Genomic DNA, 17,323 nt, shown 5'->3' on the forward strand with positions numbered 1-17,323 from the left:
AAGCTTTAGAAAGAGTTCAGTAAGAACAAGACCGTCATCTGCTAATCATTTTATATCTTGAATTTGCTGTTGGGCTGATTTATTGTTTTTTCATCTCTGAAACTTCTGAGTTTAATTGGAAGTTGTTGATTCTAGAAGAAATTTGTTTTGTTTCATTGGCTGTTTTCACATAGGTCTTCAAATTTGGTAAGTAGTGAGGTCTAGGAACATGATGTTATTCCCAGCAATGGGAATTAAGAATCCTGGTTTTCTTTAATCCATTCATTTATTGTGTTGGATTATGTATTTTATTGTTCAGAGTTTGTGTTTTTCCATCTTTTTGATGGGAATAAAATATGTAAAAAATTATTTTACAACACTAATTTGCAGTAGAACCAGTGTCTCGTTTATATCAGCAGTAATCTCTAAGCCTTTTCAAGAAACTTTGGGTCATTCTTGCTTTGGATTTAATCTCTTCATGTCAAAATAACTTTTTCTCATTTTCTATCAAGAATCTATTTTGAAAAACCTGTCTTTGGAATATTAGAAATTAATAGTGGGATTGCCTTTGGATAAATGTAGTCCTTTCCTTATGAGGTGCTAGTATTGATTTGCCCAAAGTCTTATGACCTACACCAGTGTAATTCTTAGTACTTGCTACCCTTTAGAATTATCTGGAGAGCCTAAAATAATGACAAAAACAGGACCAAGGCCCTGACCCTCAAACAGTTAAATCAAACTCTCTAGAGGGGAAGGAAGCCTAAGGCACTCTTTTAAAAGAGCTTTCTGCTAATGTGTATCCAGAGTTGAAGACCACTCATAGAGACGCTTAATGTTGAGTGTAATTTCCATTAATGGAAGCCTGATATTGCATATTAGCAGCAAAGGACAAAAAAGTCATATAAAAAAGTCACATAAAAGTCCCTGGGAGATTTATGTTGGAATCTTCAAGTGATCAGCAATTAATAAAAGACGACTGTTCCCTTTTGAAATAATATGAAGAGAGGAAAGCATCATGTTCCTACTTTAGTAGACTCTGTCACTAAAAGATCTCAATCTTTTGATACTCTATTGTTAAAATCTACAATCTCATCTTCAATCTTTATTTCTAAAAATATGCTCTGAAAAGAGTTGTGTTCTTTTTTTCTTTTCTTTTCTTTTTTTTTTTAACTCATTTGTCCAGAAAACCTTACCTGATATGAAGCTATTTGTAGTTCTTTCCTTAGGTTTTTCCCTTATCTCTTTACATTTAGAGTGTTAGTTTTTTTTTTTTTTTAAGGTCTACTTATTTATTTTAGAGAGAGCTGAGTGGGGTTAAGGACAGAGGGAGAGAGAGGCAGAGAGAGAGAGAATCCTCAAGCAGACTCGCTTCTGAGTGTGGAGCCTGATGTGGGACTCAACCGCAGGACCTGAGATTACAACCTGAGCTGAAATCATGTCAACTGTCAACCTGCCAAGCCACCCAGACACCCCTTAGAGTCTCAATTCTTGACTATTAAAGATCTTATTTCAGATAACTTCAGTTAAAAGCTTAGTAATTTAGATCAGACCTGAGTTTGAACCTTCCACTTAAATGAATGGCATTGGCCAAGCCCCTTAATCTATTTGACTCTCATTGTTTGTCAGGAAAATAGGAATGACTTCACAAGATTGTTGGAAGACTAAATGAGAATCTGTGTGATGTTAAAGTATCAGGGACCTAGTCAACATTTAACAAAAGTGAATTATTGTTTATTATTTCTAATAATAAGCGAAATCCTGATCATTCTTTCCTTTTCCAGTCAACAAACATTTTTTGGGTGTTCACTGTGTCACCAACATTCTGGTAAGTGCCAGAAAAACAACCATGAATAGGGAGATACTGTATGCCCTTCATGAGTTTTCCTTTACTCCTTCATTGGAGATATCCTAAACTAAAACCTACTAATTGAGTGGCTTCCTTAGATAGACAAACACACAATGATAGATTATTGCCTTATTGATGAAGAACTTCTCTAGTTTATAATTTATTCCAAAACAAAAGACTTTCTTCCAACTGCCTCATTAGTTCTATCCTTCTTTCTCATTTACCACCCTACCCACAAATATGATTTCTGGCATATAATGTTTTGGGAAAACCATCACTGTTAGAGAAGTAACTGGTCCTGTCATCTCCCTTTATACTTTCCTTGGATCCTTTCTTGCTTTATGTGTTGTTAAAACGTCCAAAGGAGACCAGCTCATTCCTTCTCAAATTCCTGATCTAGCTTACGTTTGGCGGCTCAGGATATCCAGTATCACTAGAAGCACTGGAGAAGGGGATTTTTGGTGATCAACTCAGGGATAGGAAGGAGGATGAACATAGGTTGATTTTATATCTATTTATCAAGCTGTAGTTAAAGAAAGGTGATCAGATAGTATTTCATAGGTGACCATTATCCTATGAAGCCTCAACTATTGCCTGTTCTTATCTCCCTAGAACCTCTTAGATTAGATTGTTGCCCTATTCGTCTGAATGTGCCCTAAATCCTAAACCTAGATCTTCGAGGCATGACTGTAACTAGTCTAGTGGATTCTCTGCCAGGGTTCATTCCTGGTTTTGCACTAAAGCCCATTGGACCAGCTCTAGTGCAGTTTACTTTTAAAGATGAACCAACTGTGAAATAAATAACATCTTTCAAGGATAAACTGCAAGCTGTAAAATCTATATTCACTTGACATGGATGCTTTATCTATTAACCTGTTTTCCCTTGATTGCCTCGATTTTGTTTTCATATTCCCTGATCTTTCTTTCCAGTTTATCCTTTTTCCTGTCACCCCTTAAATGTAGCTATTTCTCTGGTCTCCATTATATACTGCAGGTGAACTCTTCTGTACCCCAAGACTGACTCCCTAGAGTCATCTCTGGCACAGAGCTTTTCCGTGATTTTCAGTCCTATATATCTTTTTACTCATGAGAACTCACCTTGAGAGTCCTAGCAGCACCTCAAATTTGTTTCCCAAAGTGAACAAATTATCTCTTTAATTCCTACTCCAAGTCTACTCTTCTTCCTATATTCCCTGCCTTTGTTAATGTCATCACTGTAGCCACCCATTTCCCATTCTTTCCTTTCTCTCACCAAGTGCTGTTTGATTCTACTTCCTGGACTCCTGAATTAGTCCTCTCTATCCTTCCTACTTTCTTCATTTCTTTGGTCACCTTTACTGGTACTGAGGAGCCTGTGATTTATCTAAAGCATAAATATGATTATGATTCTTCCTCAAAATTATCCAGTTCCGGGCAGGCCAGGTGGTTCAGCGGTTTAGCGCCACCTTCAGCCCAGGGCCTGATCCTGGAGACCCGGGATCGAGTCCCACATCAGGCTCCCTGCATGGAGCCTGCTTCTCCCTCTGCCTGTGTCTCTGCCTCTGTCTGTGTGTCTCTCATGAATAAATAAATAAAATCTTTTAAAAATTAAAAAAAAAATCTTTAAAAAAAATTATCCAGTTCCTCCCACTCAGAACAAAATTGGCAGATTCCAAACTCACTTTGTGTGCTGGTCTTTGACTTCCTGGCTTCCCCTCCTGCTGTGTCCTATCTTCCACTTCTGCTGTACTCAAGGACTGCCCATGTCTTGTCTTGCTTTTATGTCTTTGTATCCATCATTCATTCTCTTCTCTGCTTTCTTGTCCACCTGTCTAAAAATTGCTTATCTTTCAATTTTGCTCACAGATGTTATCTTTGGGAAAATTTCCCCGGGATTTTTCCTTAGTTTCCGTATTGCTTTCATAGTCTTACATCTCAGCACATGTCACACTGTTTTGTGGTTGCATGTCGACATGCCATATTTCATACTAGTCTCTGGTCCTTGAAAGCAAGAGCTATCTTTAATTTGGTAGCCAGAGCCTAGGACAACGTTTGGTAAACAAGAAATTACACAGCAGCAATTGGGTGGTTCTGAAACTATATATTATGGCTTTAAATAATGTAAAAAGCTTACCATGTCATTTTAATTCTTATATGAGGCTCTTAAGGTAACCAAAACTCAGAAATATTGGAATCTCATTTTTATGAGCAACATACATTGTAATTGAGTTATTCTTTGAAGTCAAAATGCTTATTCCATACATATATATATATGTATCTTTCCAATTAGGAATAGTATATAGAACTAACTATTAAAGTTCTGCCTGTTTTATTTAGCTTAAAATGTCTTACTAAAGGCCAGAGAATCCATCTTAGAACTTGGCTTTTTAATTTTAAATTTAGCAATACGAGAGAAACTGAATAAAGTGTCAAACGTAATTTTCACTTCTATAAATTAAATTTGCCTTAAAATATGTTTAGAATTTAAGGAAAAGGGCATGTTCCTTCCCCTCTGCCTCTGCAAATTTGAGTATAATGGTGCATGGTATAAATTATATGCTGAAACCCCTTCATATTACAATTTTGAAAACATCATGAAGAAATTCAGCCTTCACTGTGACTCAGGCTATCATCAATGTTCTCTTTTTTCTTTTCCTTTCTTTCTCTTCTGGTGGCCCAAATTGGAGTTTAATCAACATGTTACTCTGTTCTTAGGGTCAACTGCAAGCAGTATTTTATTAAACTAAGTACTGCTTTTGTAACTCAGTGATTTCTGTTGCCTCTTTAGTGTCACATCAAGTAAAGTTTAGTGCTGTCTTCTTTTTGCTATTAGATTTTGTATTTGTGTGGCCTATTGCAAATAGCTGTGGTATAAGAATGCGATAGATGCTCTTAATTTTCTAGTCTTTATTGGTTCTGTCAGGATTCACAAGTGTAATCAGGTGAACAAATTTGAAGCATGCCAGTTTACTTGTTGGTGAAGCTGCTTTATAATCTTAACTGGTTTAGTTGGAGTAAAGGTTTATAAATTGTTTATAAAAACAATTACATGCCTATCATGTAGTAGATATTAGCCACAATTTACAAGGTATTTTTTCCTGGAGATAAATCTCTAATAATTTATAGCCTCAATAGATTATAGCTAATAACAGCAAATATGTTCTTTCTTCTAAAAGTGTAATTTTCTTGAGGGCAAAATATCTTTGTATTTTTGTTAACCATAAGAGTACATTGTTTATAGCTTATGTTTAGTTGTTGGTTGAGTGAATGAGTTGAGCCATGCCTATAGGAATGAATAGCTACTAATGCCATTTATCATTTCTGTTTATAGGTATTGCCATTTAATGAAATCTTCTTGCCAGCAAATCTATGATAAAAAAATATAAGTAACAGAGGAAACTATAACTGTTATTTGTCAAGTGGCAAGCTTTTAATGCCAGAATGACTCACATAAAGCGACTAGTAAAATTACATCTTAAAAGACATTATCATAAAAAGTTCTGGAAGCTTGGTACAGTAATTTTTTTCTTTATAATATTTTTGATTTTAATGCAAAGAGAAGTAAGTATTCAATATTCCAAAGAGGAATCAAAGATGGAAAGAAATATAAACAAAAACAAGATGTTTGATTTCATGCTAGAAGCTGTAAACAATATTAAAGATGCAATGCCAAAAATGCAAATAGGAGCACCTGTCAGGCAAAACATTGATGCTGGTGAGAGACCCTGTTTGCAAGGATACTATACAGCAGCAGAATTGAAACCGGTTCTTGACCGCCCACCTCAGGATTCTAATGCACCTGGTGCTTCTGGTAAAGCATTCAAGACAACCAATTTAAGTGTTGAAGAGCAGAAGGAAAAAGAACGTGGAGAAACAAAACACTGTTTTAATGCTTTTGCAAGTGACAGGATTTCTTTACACCGAGATCTTGGACCAGACACTCGACCTCCTGAGTATGTTCAAAAATATTCATTGTTTACTGTTTAACATTAGGGTTTCAGGGGAGGGGCATCAACTAAGGAGTTTGCTTGTTCTTCAGCCATTCTGAGGCAAAATAACAACAACTGCTGTTTAATTATGTTTTGCTTATTATTGAGGCTATCCATATCTATTCTTGGTGAGGCATTGCAAATGTGAAAAGTTGTTACCTTACAAATTAGAAAACTAAATTTTAAATCTGACTTTTGTGGAACCACAAAAAAAATCCTTTATCTTAAATGCTTTAGTTTTCTAATCTATTAAGAAGGGTATATGGGACCGGTTTTACAGGGAATGTGGGAGGCAGAGGAGCTATTTCTATTCCTCTGTATATTGCTATAGAATAAATAGAGATGTTTAAAAAGTGCCAAGACTTTGGAGCTGTATTTCAGAATGCCCTGTAGCCTTTTGTAACCTTTCTTTTAAGGAACAGTGTTGTTAAATTGCTAATTCAATGATGATTTTTTTTTTCTCTATAGCTTTTTGTGTGGTATCATATGTATAGAATTGTCTCCCTTTACCTTCTGAGAGCCCAGCATTGCTTTTTATGTCACTCTATTTACATGTCATCTCAAGTACACAGTATCTTTACTGCAGTTTCCCTCCAGATCCTACTGTACTGTCCAAAATGTTAACCATTTCGTTATCTTTGAGGTAGTGTTCAAATGCTCTATTTGATTCAAATAGCTAATTGATTCAAACCACCTGTTGATTTGTTGAAAGTGTAAGACTGTAAGCAAGCGAAGCTTACACATTTGCTTTCTGATCATGATAGAATTATATTTGGAAGTGAACCTGACTTAACAGACGTAAGTCTATGGCTTCACTCATATTTTTCTAGATTTATGATCATGAATACTTGTTCCAACTATTAATCTCTCAGTTCTGAAGTTGTGTGGATTAGAATTCTGTCTCTCTATCCTAATCTGTGTGATTCAAGGTTAAGATGCTCATCATTTTCAAATGAATGTGTGAAGAAACAAGTGAATGTCCATAAAATATTCTACCTTTATAATAAGGCACAGAATAGTTCCGTTCTTATGTTAATAGTTTAAAATGCAGGATTGCATTTGACTGATTTGGGAAGAGGTCTTGACTGAAAAGCAATCCACATCACTAGTCAAGAAGCATAATTTTTATTCTTTGACATGACAGTCCCTGTCAGTTCAAGATATGTTTTTTTTTTTTTTTCCCAATATAACATCAAGGAGCTACAATAATACTCAGTAATGAAATCATTGTAAGTGAAAAACAACTAAGCACTTAAAGAACCTTTTTTGGATAGGAATTAGATACCTAGAACTGTGAAGAATTGATGAAGATTTAACACTTTCTTACTTTAAATTTAACTTATATCAGCAAGGAACACATTTTCGGAAGAATTGCTGATCTTTTCCATGCTCATTAAAAATTTAGATCCGGGATCCCTGGGTGGCGCAGTGGTTTGGCGCCTGCCTTTGGCCCAGGGCGCGATCCTGGAGACCCGGGATCAAATCCCATATCAGGCTCCCGATGCATGGAGCCTGCTTCTCCCTCTGCCTGTGTCTCTGTGCCTCTCTCTCTCTCTGTGACTATCATAGGTAAATAAATTAAAAAAAAAAAAATTTAAAAATTTAGATCCAAGGGCTCCCTGGGTGGCTCAGCGGTTTAGCACCTTCGGCCCAGGGCGTGGTCCTGGAGACTAGGTATGGAGTCCCACATCAGGTTCCCTGCATGGAAACTGCTTCCTCTCTGCCTGTGTCTCTGCCTCTCTCTCTCTGTGTCTCTCATGAATAAATAAATAAAATCTTTACAATATATATATAGATCCAGAGTCTCCTAAACTCAGATGGTCATACAATTGATAATTTAAAGCACATATCTATATGCTAAATTTTACAAATGGTTTGACTGGGAATATGCAGTCAATTTGGCAAGTTATTTAATTTCACTACTTTAAATGACATGTGGAACAATTTCTAAAGCATAAGTTTAACATGCTTTTTTTGTTTCAGAATAATTGGAGTTTATGAAATCATACTGTGCAATTTTATTATCACTTGCATTGATGATACAACATGACACGTTTACTTGGTATTAGTAGTTATCAGTTAAGCAGATAACTCCTAGCCTAAACTGAAGGAAAGCCTTGCAAGATTAAAGTGATCACATTTTATTTATGTGAATTTTTGTGAATTGTGAATTTTTATATTTAAAATTTCAAAACTTTTTGTAATTCTTGATTAATATATTAATTAGTCACACAAATAAATATTGAGGAAATTTTTTTAATCCCAAAACTCCCTTCTGAAAATGCTTATAAGACAATAAATCATAAGGGTTTTTTTTTTTCTAAAGGAAAATAGCATGGAATTTTTTATAATTTTAACTTTTAGTTTATGTTGATTTGTAGACCTTTATGTTTTAAAAATACAAGCTTATCGATAGTTGTTTCCTTCTAATTGTGAGTCAAGAATAATTATGAGCAAGTTTGCGTTTGGACTTTATTTCTAATTGGTAATTTATCCAAAATTCAATTTAAAATAAATAATTTGCTTTCATTTGTCAGTGAGGATGAATGTGATTATTTGCTTCTGTCTATGTATGTATATTTGAAATCATGAAGGCATGAGAGAGCAAAATCACTTTCGCTCGTAGCCTTCCTCTCCTTTTCTTACTTAGCAGTGTTGACACACACTGTTAATACTTTATCGTCAATCTAATTCCTTTTTTATCACTACAAACATCCCACCCTAAAGACCTCTCCTCAGAAGAGGATCTGACACACATTCAAACTGAAGTATGGCTATGAAAGTGACTACTGAGAGTTTGTAGGATATCTTTCTTAGGGTGGCTTTCCCAGGCCTCTGGTACCATACTGGGGGCTCTGGTTTCACCATTGACCCTCACAGAGCATTTGAAGTGTGCAAGGCTCTTATCTCCGTAAGTGAATTATTTACTTCCTTATCTTTGGGTTTGAATAGCACTGTTTGATTGTTCACACACTATATTTGAGGTGCCTTTTGACTGTGTGGAAGGATTTTATACTGTCATCTAAAATTGTACAACCATTTATGATTGTACTTAAAGAACTTAAAGATAATTATTTTATTTATTTATCTTTACCATAGACCACACATATTTTATGTCCCAGGGTTACTCTGGTTTGACAGTGTTGTGAAGCCCTCTACTATATGTTGTATCTTTTGATCTTCACCTCAACTCGGTAGGCAAGGGACTGTGGTCAGCTTCAGTCTCAAAGGCTGGAGACTGTACAGATCCACCCACACCCAAAGGCTTCATGTGAAGATTATTTTCATTGAGGAAGAAATTATAAAAATGAATTTAAGATCAATTTGTAACTAATGTGGTTAACAAATGTGTAGTACCATTAATCAGTCAAAAACTACTTACAGTCTCTATTCTTAGGCCCATCAGTGTTTCGTAGGGCAACAGGATCACAAGACTTTTAACACAGATTTAGGATTTTTTTTAAAGATTGTATTTATTTATTCATGACAGACACAGAAAGAGAGACAGAGACGTAGGCAGAGGGAGAAGCAGGTTCCCTATGGGGAACCTGATGCGGGACTTGATCCTATGACCCCAGGATCACAACCCGAGCCAAAGGCAGACGCTCAAACACTGAGCCACTCAAGCACCCGGATTTAGGATTTTTATTTAAAATTCCTAAGTTTAGTATTTTGAAATGCTAGGTCTTATTTAGTAAACTATAGATTAGATTATTGGAGCAAAATTTTTAAAACAGCATGGCATATGGCATATGGTAGCAACTTAGTAAGTCTTGCTGAATCATGAACATCATAAAAATTAGATTATATGGTAAGCCATTTTTTCCCTTTTGGTTCCAGTATAGATTAAATAAATTGATTTTTAAAACTTGAAAAATATTACATACTTAAGAAAATAAGAATCTCTGCAAAGGTAAATAGTCATTTAATAAAGTTGCACTGTTTATAAAATTGCAAGTAATAAGAAAAATGGAGGATTTTTACAGGGAAGGAGAAAAACTTCGTTTTTATTTGAGCAATTACAAGTATTTGCCATTTTTACAGGTTGTCTCACCCATAGGTTATTTTCCTTTTTTAAAAATGCTATTTTAGAATTATACTGTTGAGAAAACTTACAATAGCATATTTTGATTCTTGACATGTAATCTACATCAGTGGACATGAACTCTGTGTAAAAAATTTTGATCTATTTACATTTATATAGCATTAAGATCAGCTTACATGGAAAAAAAAAGTTATCCACTATTGTTCCTAAGATGATAAAGTTTGAATGATAGAACGATAGAATCATTCCTAGAATGATAATTTTAGTAATGACACAGCTGTGAAATAAAGTAATAAAATTCATAATTGTTCTTCTACTTCTTTGACTTCTAGATGTATTGAACAAAAATTTAAGCGCTGTCCTCCCCTGCCTACCACCAGTGTCATAATAGTTTTTCACAATGAAGCCTGGTCCACGCTGCTCAGAACTGTCCACAGTGTGCTTTATTCTTCTCCTGCCATACTGCTGAAGGAAATCATTTTGGTGGATGATGCTAGTGTAGATGGTAAGAAAGCACATGCAAATGAGATGGTGTCCCAAGTAAATCCATGGGATTTTGTCCAAAGTCTGTTTTATTATATTGTACTCTCTGTACACCACCTCAGAACTTAAATATAACACCTTGAATGGTAGGTATGATGGATGAAAGTAGAATCTAAGGGGGTCCATATTTAAATATTTCAGAGTTCAGAAATGTTCGAAGTACCATAATTCATAACCCAATGTAAGACTTTTATCGTAAGGCGTAGTGGTTAAGAATACAAACTTGAGCCCTGAGTCAGGCTGCGTTGGTTTGAATCCCAGTTCTGCTCTTGACCAGGTATGTAACTTGGGTAAATTACATAATCCCTCTATGCCTCAGTTTCTTTATCTGTAAAATGTGGGAAATGCCGTATTTCTTCAAATTTATTATATAATACATCATTAGTTTATTTACCACTTGAATAAAAAACCCTCACAGCCAATTAAACTAAGATGCCATTGATTATAAGAAATGTCCAACCATGTAGCATAGAATTGAAGAGATACGTAAGTAATACATAACTCTTAGGTTTGTTTTGAGAATTAGATGGGTTAATATAGATAATACATTAATTAATAATATAAATGGGTAGTTAAAATTATTATAGAGTTATACATTCTGTTTTGGCTGCTAAGTATTTTAATATTGTTTACAAAGTAAGCTAAATTGTTTAATGTATTTCTGCTTAAAATAACAAGTCACTTGTCAGTTACTAAATTATACATTTTAAATTGGAATCACAAGGTTAATTAGACAAATAACCTAAGTTGCTAAATTTTCAAACATCATGAGTATTTTAAATACCAACCAGATAAAGATTATTTCAACAATCACAAAATTTATTCTTGAACGAGTGGAGTTTGGATCCAAATTCTTTAAGATCAAATTCCAACTCCAATACTAACTAGCTGTTTCTTCATCTATAGAATGGGAATAGTAATACTCTCTCATCAAATCCAAAGCAATATCTATTTGAAGATAAACCATTATTTTATGTACTATGAAGAAAGGAAAAAAAAAGATACTGCTTATTAAGTGACATATCATCAATAACAAGATGTATACAGACTTAGGGAATTATAATAAGTGAATAAAGCATAAAATTATTAACCTGACTTATTTAATGATTTCTACATACACTCCAAAACATTTCTATAATTTCAAAATATCATGAGTGGACTGAGATTCTGTTCTCACGTTAAATTAACACCTAGGTGGAGTAAGGTTGCTTACCATCAGAGATTTTTGGCCTGGATGTGAAACATATTCACCAAATGGGGACATTTTATAATTCCAGTCCCCTACTTATGGGTACACACTACATACAGATCTCTGATTTGAATTCCCAGTCCTCTTACCGAGGTTACATCACCACTCAATTGTGATTAACTAATTTATTTACTGCTTGAAATGTTCTGAATTTTTTCTGATTCTTTCTACTTGGTCTGCAACCCAGAGTTTAAAGTGACATTAAGTTCTGCATGCCTCTCATGTTTTGTCTTAAAAAACGAAGGAAGGAAGGAAGGGAGGGAGGGAGGGAGGGAGGGAAAAAGGAAAAGGAAAAGGAAAGGAAGGAAGGAGAAAGAAAAAAGAAAAGAAAGAGAAAAGGAAAAGAAAAGAAAAGAAAAAAGAAGAGAAAAGAAAAGAAAAGAAAAAAAGAAAAGAAAAGAAAGAAAAGATATTTTCCCTCTTTGGTTTTTTGAGCTTTCTTCTCAGATGATTTTTATTTTGTTTTATTTTTCAAGCAGTTAGAGATTAGGGACAGTAAGGCTATTTGTAGTAAGCCTTCAGTTGAAGGTAATTTCTATTATTTAATTGTACAAATAAAATTAATAGAATTAAAGGAAATCAGAGAAGTGATATCCAATCATGATCTTCCTATTTCATTTTCATTTTTCTTTCTCTCTCTTAATCACTGTCTAAATAAACACATAATGTTTATCTAATTATATCCATGTCAGAAATCCAAATTTGAAATGTGGCATTTTCATATAATAATATTATTAGTCCATTTCTCTCACCTTCAGAACTTTATTTTTGCTGACGATGATGGACCAGATGCATTTTACTTAACCATTCACCTTCATTCACTCCGAGTGTTAGTATACCTTACACTGTAGTGAATATCCTTGTGCTTATGTCAGCTTCCTCTGTTTGAATTGTATCTTTGGTTAAGTTAGGCTGCTGGCCAAAGGGTCTGGATATTTTTATAATTCTTTATAGCAATTAACAATACATTTGCAACAGTTTCCTTGGTGGGGGATATCTTTGCATACCAATGTAACTCATTTGTCTTATTGAATGAAAGATCTATCTGTGGAAAATGTGTCCCTAGTCACTGTAAAGGAGTTTGTGAGGTAGAAACAAACTATAGCCCCTGATTTCAGTTGGTTTAGGGAAAAGCAGCAAAAATATGTGGAAAATCAAGTGAAAAAGAGATAAGTCCCAATGGTAGTAAAACAAAAGATAATCCATCATTTTCAGAGAGTAGGCCATGTGGTAAGCCCTGCCTTTATTTTTTTTTATTTTTTTATTTTTTAAAGACTTATTTATTTATTCATTCAGAGAGAGCGAGAGAGAGGCAGAGACACAGACAGAGGGAGAAGCAGGCTCCATGCAGGCCCGATGTGGGACTCGATCCTGGGTCTCCAGGATCACACCCCGGGCTGCAGGCGGCGCTAAACCGCTGCGCCACCGGGGCTGCCCTAAGCCCTGCCTTTAAATGCTTTATTTGTATAGCAATCTTTCAGTTTAGCCTCCCAGCAATCCCTTGTGAGTGTGTTATTATCCTCATCTTAGAGATAAACTGAGGTGCGGGTAAAATAAAATAACTTACCTAAAGTCACACAGCTAAAAGTAATGGTGCTATAAATAGATAAACCCAGGAGATCTGATTGCACAGCTTTGTGCTCTTAACCTCACAAAAAGATGGGTATGGGTGGGTGCTGAATTTAGGCAGATTAAAATATACAGGAAGTTCAGAAGTTGTAGGTAAATTAAAAATTCCTTAACACATCAAACAGTGGAACAGTTTACTGAAGGAATCTGTAGTGACTCCATTAAAAAAAAAAAAATCAGTTCCATTAAGGCCTTTGAAATGTTTTCTGTTTTTTTTTTTTTTTTTAATTTTATTTATTTATTCATGAGAGACAGAGAGGCAGAGACACAGGCAGAGGGAGAAGCAGGCTCCATGCAGGGAGCCCCATGTGGGACTGGATCCCTAGACTCTGGGATCACACCCTGGGGCCAAAGGCAGAGGCTAAGCCACCCAGGCGTCCCCTTTGAAATGTTTTTATGTAAGTTTCTATTTTACAAGTCAAGCCTATGATTAAGAGAAGAATATCCATGATTTATATTTTAAGACAAATTACAGCCCTGCTTGTCTTTCAGAGAATTAATTCTGAATACTTAGGTGTTAAAAAGTTAAGTCTGTTACTCTATGTTAACAACGTTTAGATTTAGTTTCCACAGAAGTTGTTTATGACTCTCACCTCCTTTATAAATGTTTAAGGTTTGAATAAGCAACTCATTTATCTGTACCACTGGAGAATAGAAAAAAAACCCGATATAATCACAGATAAAGTCATCTTCACTGGCTTCTGAAATCCGGCAGAAGCAAACATCTACCCCAGGACATTTATTGATGTTCTCATCATTCCCTGATCTTTTTGAGGCTGTACTACTATAGGCCTGAGAGGGCCACCTGAGGCACTATATTATATACTCAACAAAGAATCAAGAATTTAGTGGTGAAAAAGCAGACTTAAGAGTTGTTTCAAGATATGAGCAACACTTGACTGACGTGATCAATGTATTTTACCTACTGTTTTAACTCTTGCTTATCATGTCTCTCATCCAAATTGGAATGTTGAAAATCTCAAATTATGTACCCATTCATAAGAGCCTGTTTTTAGCTTCATTCCTGACTTACATGCTCCTTTCTCCTGTCATATTTTTGCTAGGAAAAAAAAAATTGTGTGTCAGAGGATTCCAAAGCTTTCAAAAATTTATGCTGACTCAGAAAATATTCCCAAACTGCTCTATAGCCTTGGGCTTTCCTATTTGCCATTTTACCTGAACATTTTGGTTTTAATTTATTTTGATCACTGCCTAAATATCAGAGAATCCTCTTGATACTTGGCATTTTTCTTTAAATTTCCAGTTTTAAATCTCAATTTTAAGAAGTGTCAAATATATTTTTAGTCAAATTCAATTTCCTTCCCTCTCTTAGCTAATGTTCTTAGATTCCTAAATGAGTCTTCTTAAGTCCTGGGGTCTACTGCATTAGAAGTCTCTCCTTTCCCCCAAATATATTTATTGATATTGCATGTACATGATAAGTTTTATTATAAACATGTGTTATAGTAATTCAGAAGTTAAGATTTGCATATGTAGCTATTTCTTTCATTAAAGAATTAGAGATATAATTTTCATCTTAATGGAAGAATGTGTGCAACTGTTAAGATGACGAATGTGGAGATGTCATTGCCCTGTGGTTTCTTTATTACTTTTCATATGTTATATGTGAATATAAACTTAGGAAGAATTAATCCTGATACTTTTTTTTTTACAGAGTACTTACATGATAAATTAGAAGAATACATAAAACAATTTTCTATAGTAAAAATAGTCAGACAAAAAGAGAGAAAAGGTCTGATCACTGCAAGGCTGCTAGGAGCAACAGTTGCAACAGCTGAAACACTCACATTTTTAGATGCTCACTGTAAGTATATATGTACATAGTTGTAACATTTTCTCTCTGCTTCCCTCTCTTTTAAAAAGCGAAGAAGCCTTTTCTTTAAATGATTAATTGTATTTTCTTTAACGTCATTTTCAACCGGTGATTATAGCAATGACAGCCGAAGCAGATTACAGCTCTGGATAGGAACCTCCTTGCACTTACATGGAGTTCTTACCTCCTCCTCCAGAGGAGGCTCCTTTAGGCTCCTTAACTCCAATATCCTTCAGTGATCAACCTGCACAGCAAGTTATTCTTGCCTGAGCTTTGCTTTTTCAGATCCTCATTCTGTTAAAAAAAAAAAAAAAAAGTGTTTTTCCTTGTTATTACTGATTCTTACAGTTTAAAAAGAATGAAAGATTTAAGCGCAATCAATTGTCTTTAAACTTTGTCCTAAAAAAAAAAAAAAAAAAAAACCAAAAACAAAACCTTTGTTCTAGTCCTAATACTTTCAATTTCCCTATTTTAATTCTTTTTTCAAAGATTTGCACATCCTCCTGAGCTAAGTTAGGGGTATCCCCTTCCAACTTCTGGGGTATCTTTTCTATGAATATTATCAAGTTTTGTTTGTTCTACTGCTACTGTTTTTTATTTTGTTTTTAATGGTTTTGTTCTCCAGTGTCAATGATTTTAAATGAGGTATATGGCAAGTATTTTTAGAGTCCGTATTTAAAGTTCCCATTAGGGATTACTAAAATGTCACTTAGTCCTTCAGCTATAAGTTTAGTGGGTTATCCTTTTTATATGAGTATTTAGTTTTGAACTGAATTGGCTAGCCCTTAGATTATGTTTGACCTGGCAAATGGTTTTGGTTATACGGTAATTGTTAGAGAGTGCTTTTGGATTTGCTTGGGTCTCTTTAAAGCCAACAGACCCAGTACTCTCCTAATACCTGGCTCTTAAATGAAGAGAGGTCTGAAGGTATTCCAAAAGAGGTGTTTTAAAAAGGAAATGATTCATTCTCCAATATTTCCTCTCCTGCTCCAAAATTACAATTATGTCAGACTGGATATTCTTCCTCTCAGGCAAATGTATCTGATGACGATCTTGATGCCAAGTGGTCCTCCTAGTAACTGCCCAACGCTGCCCTCTGCCTGATGGGAAGACCTGGGTAGCACTGAATCTCTGGAATTCTGTGTGTGAAAACAGGAGTCATGTCCGTAATAGTAGGGCCCACTTTCCGATAGGCCTGGGGCAGGTTTGAATGGTCCTTCTCCAACTGCTGAAATCAGAATATTCTGACTCCTTAACTTATTTTCTCCTAAGACTCAGAAATTAGGATTTTGATTACTACACCTTAGGGAGACCAGTTTAAATCAGAGCACTTCTGGGGTTAGGTGGCATGGATCAGCAAAAAGTTGCCTTTGACTCATGGCCCATTTCAGAGGGAAACACACCATCTGAAACTTAAATACTCCAGTGTTATTTTACTTCCTCACTAAGGTAAAAAAACAAAACAAAACAAAACAAAAAAATCCCTTGTGTAATAAATTTTCCCAACTTTGCTGATTCTTCCTTTACCCTTTTCACTCTACCTTCAATCTCATCATAAGAAACCTTTAAGAAATCTCCTCGGTGTTAAATGTTCAAAACACAATTGACTATTCTTCTCATCTCTCTAAACCGTCTTAAAAAAAAAAAAAACAAAAGAGAAAACCCTCAGTGTTTTCATTGGACTGATTAGAATTGTGTCCCTTCCAGGTGAGTGTTTCTACGGCTGGTTGGAACCTTTGTTGGCCAGAATAGCCGAGAACTACACGGCTGTAGTGAGTCCGGATATTGCATCCATAGATCTAAACACATTTGAATTCAACAAACCTTCTCCTTATGGAAGTAATCACAACCGTGGAAACTTTGACTGGAGTCTTTCATTTGGCTGGGAATCGCTTCCTGATCATGAGAGGCAAAGAAGGAAAGATGAAACCTACCCAATTAAGTAAGAGGATTGCTCTCAAAGTCTTACAAGTCAGTTCAGTTATTTGAATATGTATGCCCTCTTAGCTTTCTACACTTTTTGCCTCCAAGGTAATTCTCACTAACGAAATAAAGAACACACACATTCTATGTAGGGAATAGAAAAGCCACTTATGTATATATTTACTTACACATGATATTACCGAGTCGGAAGTAGAAGTAAATGAGGCCTTTCATCTTCCTCATAATCATCACTTCAGAATCTTTGGGCTTGGTCAGAAGATACGTCATAATTTTGTTCTGCTGGGAG

General features: G+C 35.1%; 1 protein-coding gene across 3 annotated transcripts in view; it reads left to right on the forward strand.

The window, feature by feature from the left end:
• Positions 1–17,323, forward strand: part of GALNT3 (polypeptide N-acetylgalactosaminyltransferase 3) — a 43,543-nt gene that overhangs the window by 15,082 nt on the left and 11,138 nt on the right. For all 3 annotated transcript variants that reach the window (XR_013371855.1, XM_077883453.1, XM_077883452.1), the window contains exons 2-5: positions 5,136–5,757; positions 10,171–10,343; positions 14,935–15,084; positions 16,801–17,035. Coding sequence is in view for 2 of the 3 variants with exons in the window: in XM_077883453.1 (XP_077739579.1) it covers positions 5,246–5,757; positions 10,171–10,343; positions 14,935–15,084; positions 16,801–17,035 (1,070 nt within the window). In the remaining variant the exon portion in view is untranslated. The remainder of the gene's footprint in view (positions 1–5,135; positions 5,758–10,170; positions 10,344–14,934; positions 15,085–16,800; positions 17,036–17,323) is intronic.

Source organism: Canis aureus, chromosome 34 (genome assembly GCF_053574225.1).
Source record: "Canis aureus isolate CA01 chromosome 34, VMU_Caureus_v.1.0, whole genome shotgun sequence".
In the NCBI taxonomy this organism is placed as follows: domain Eukaryota; kingdom Metazoa; phylum Chordata; class Mammalia; order Carnivora; family Canidae; genus Canis; species Canis aureus.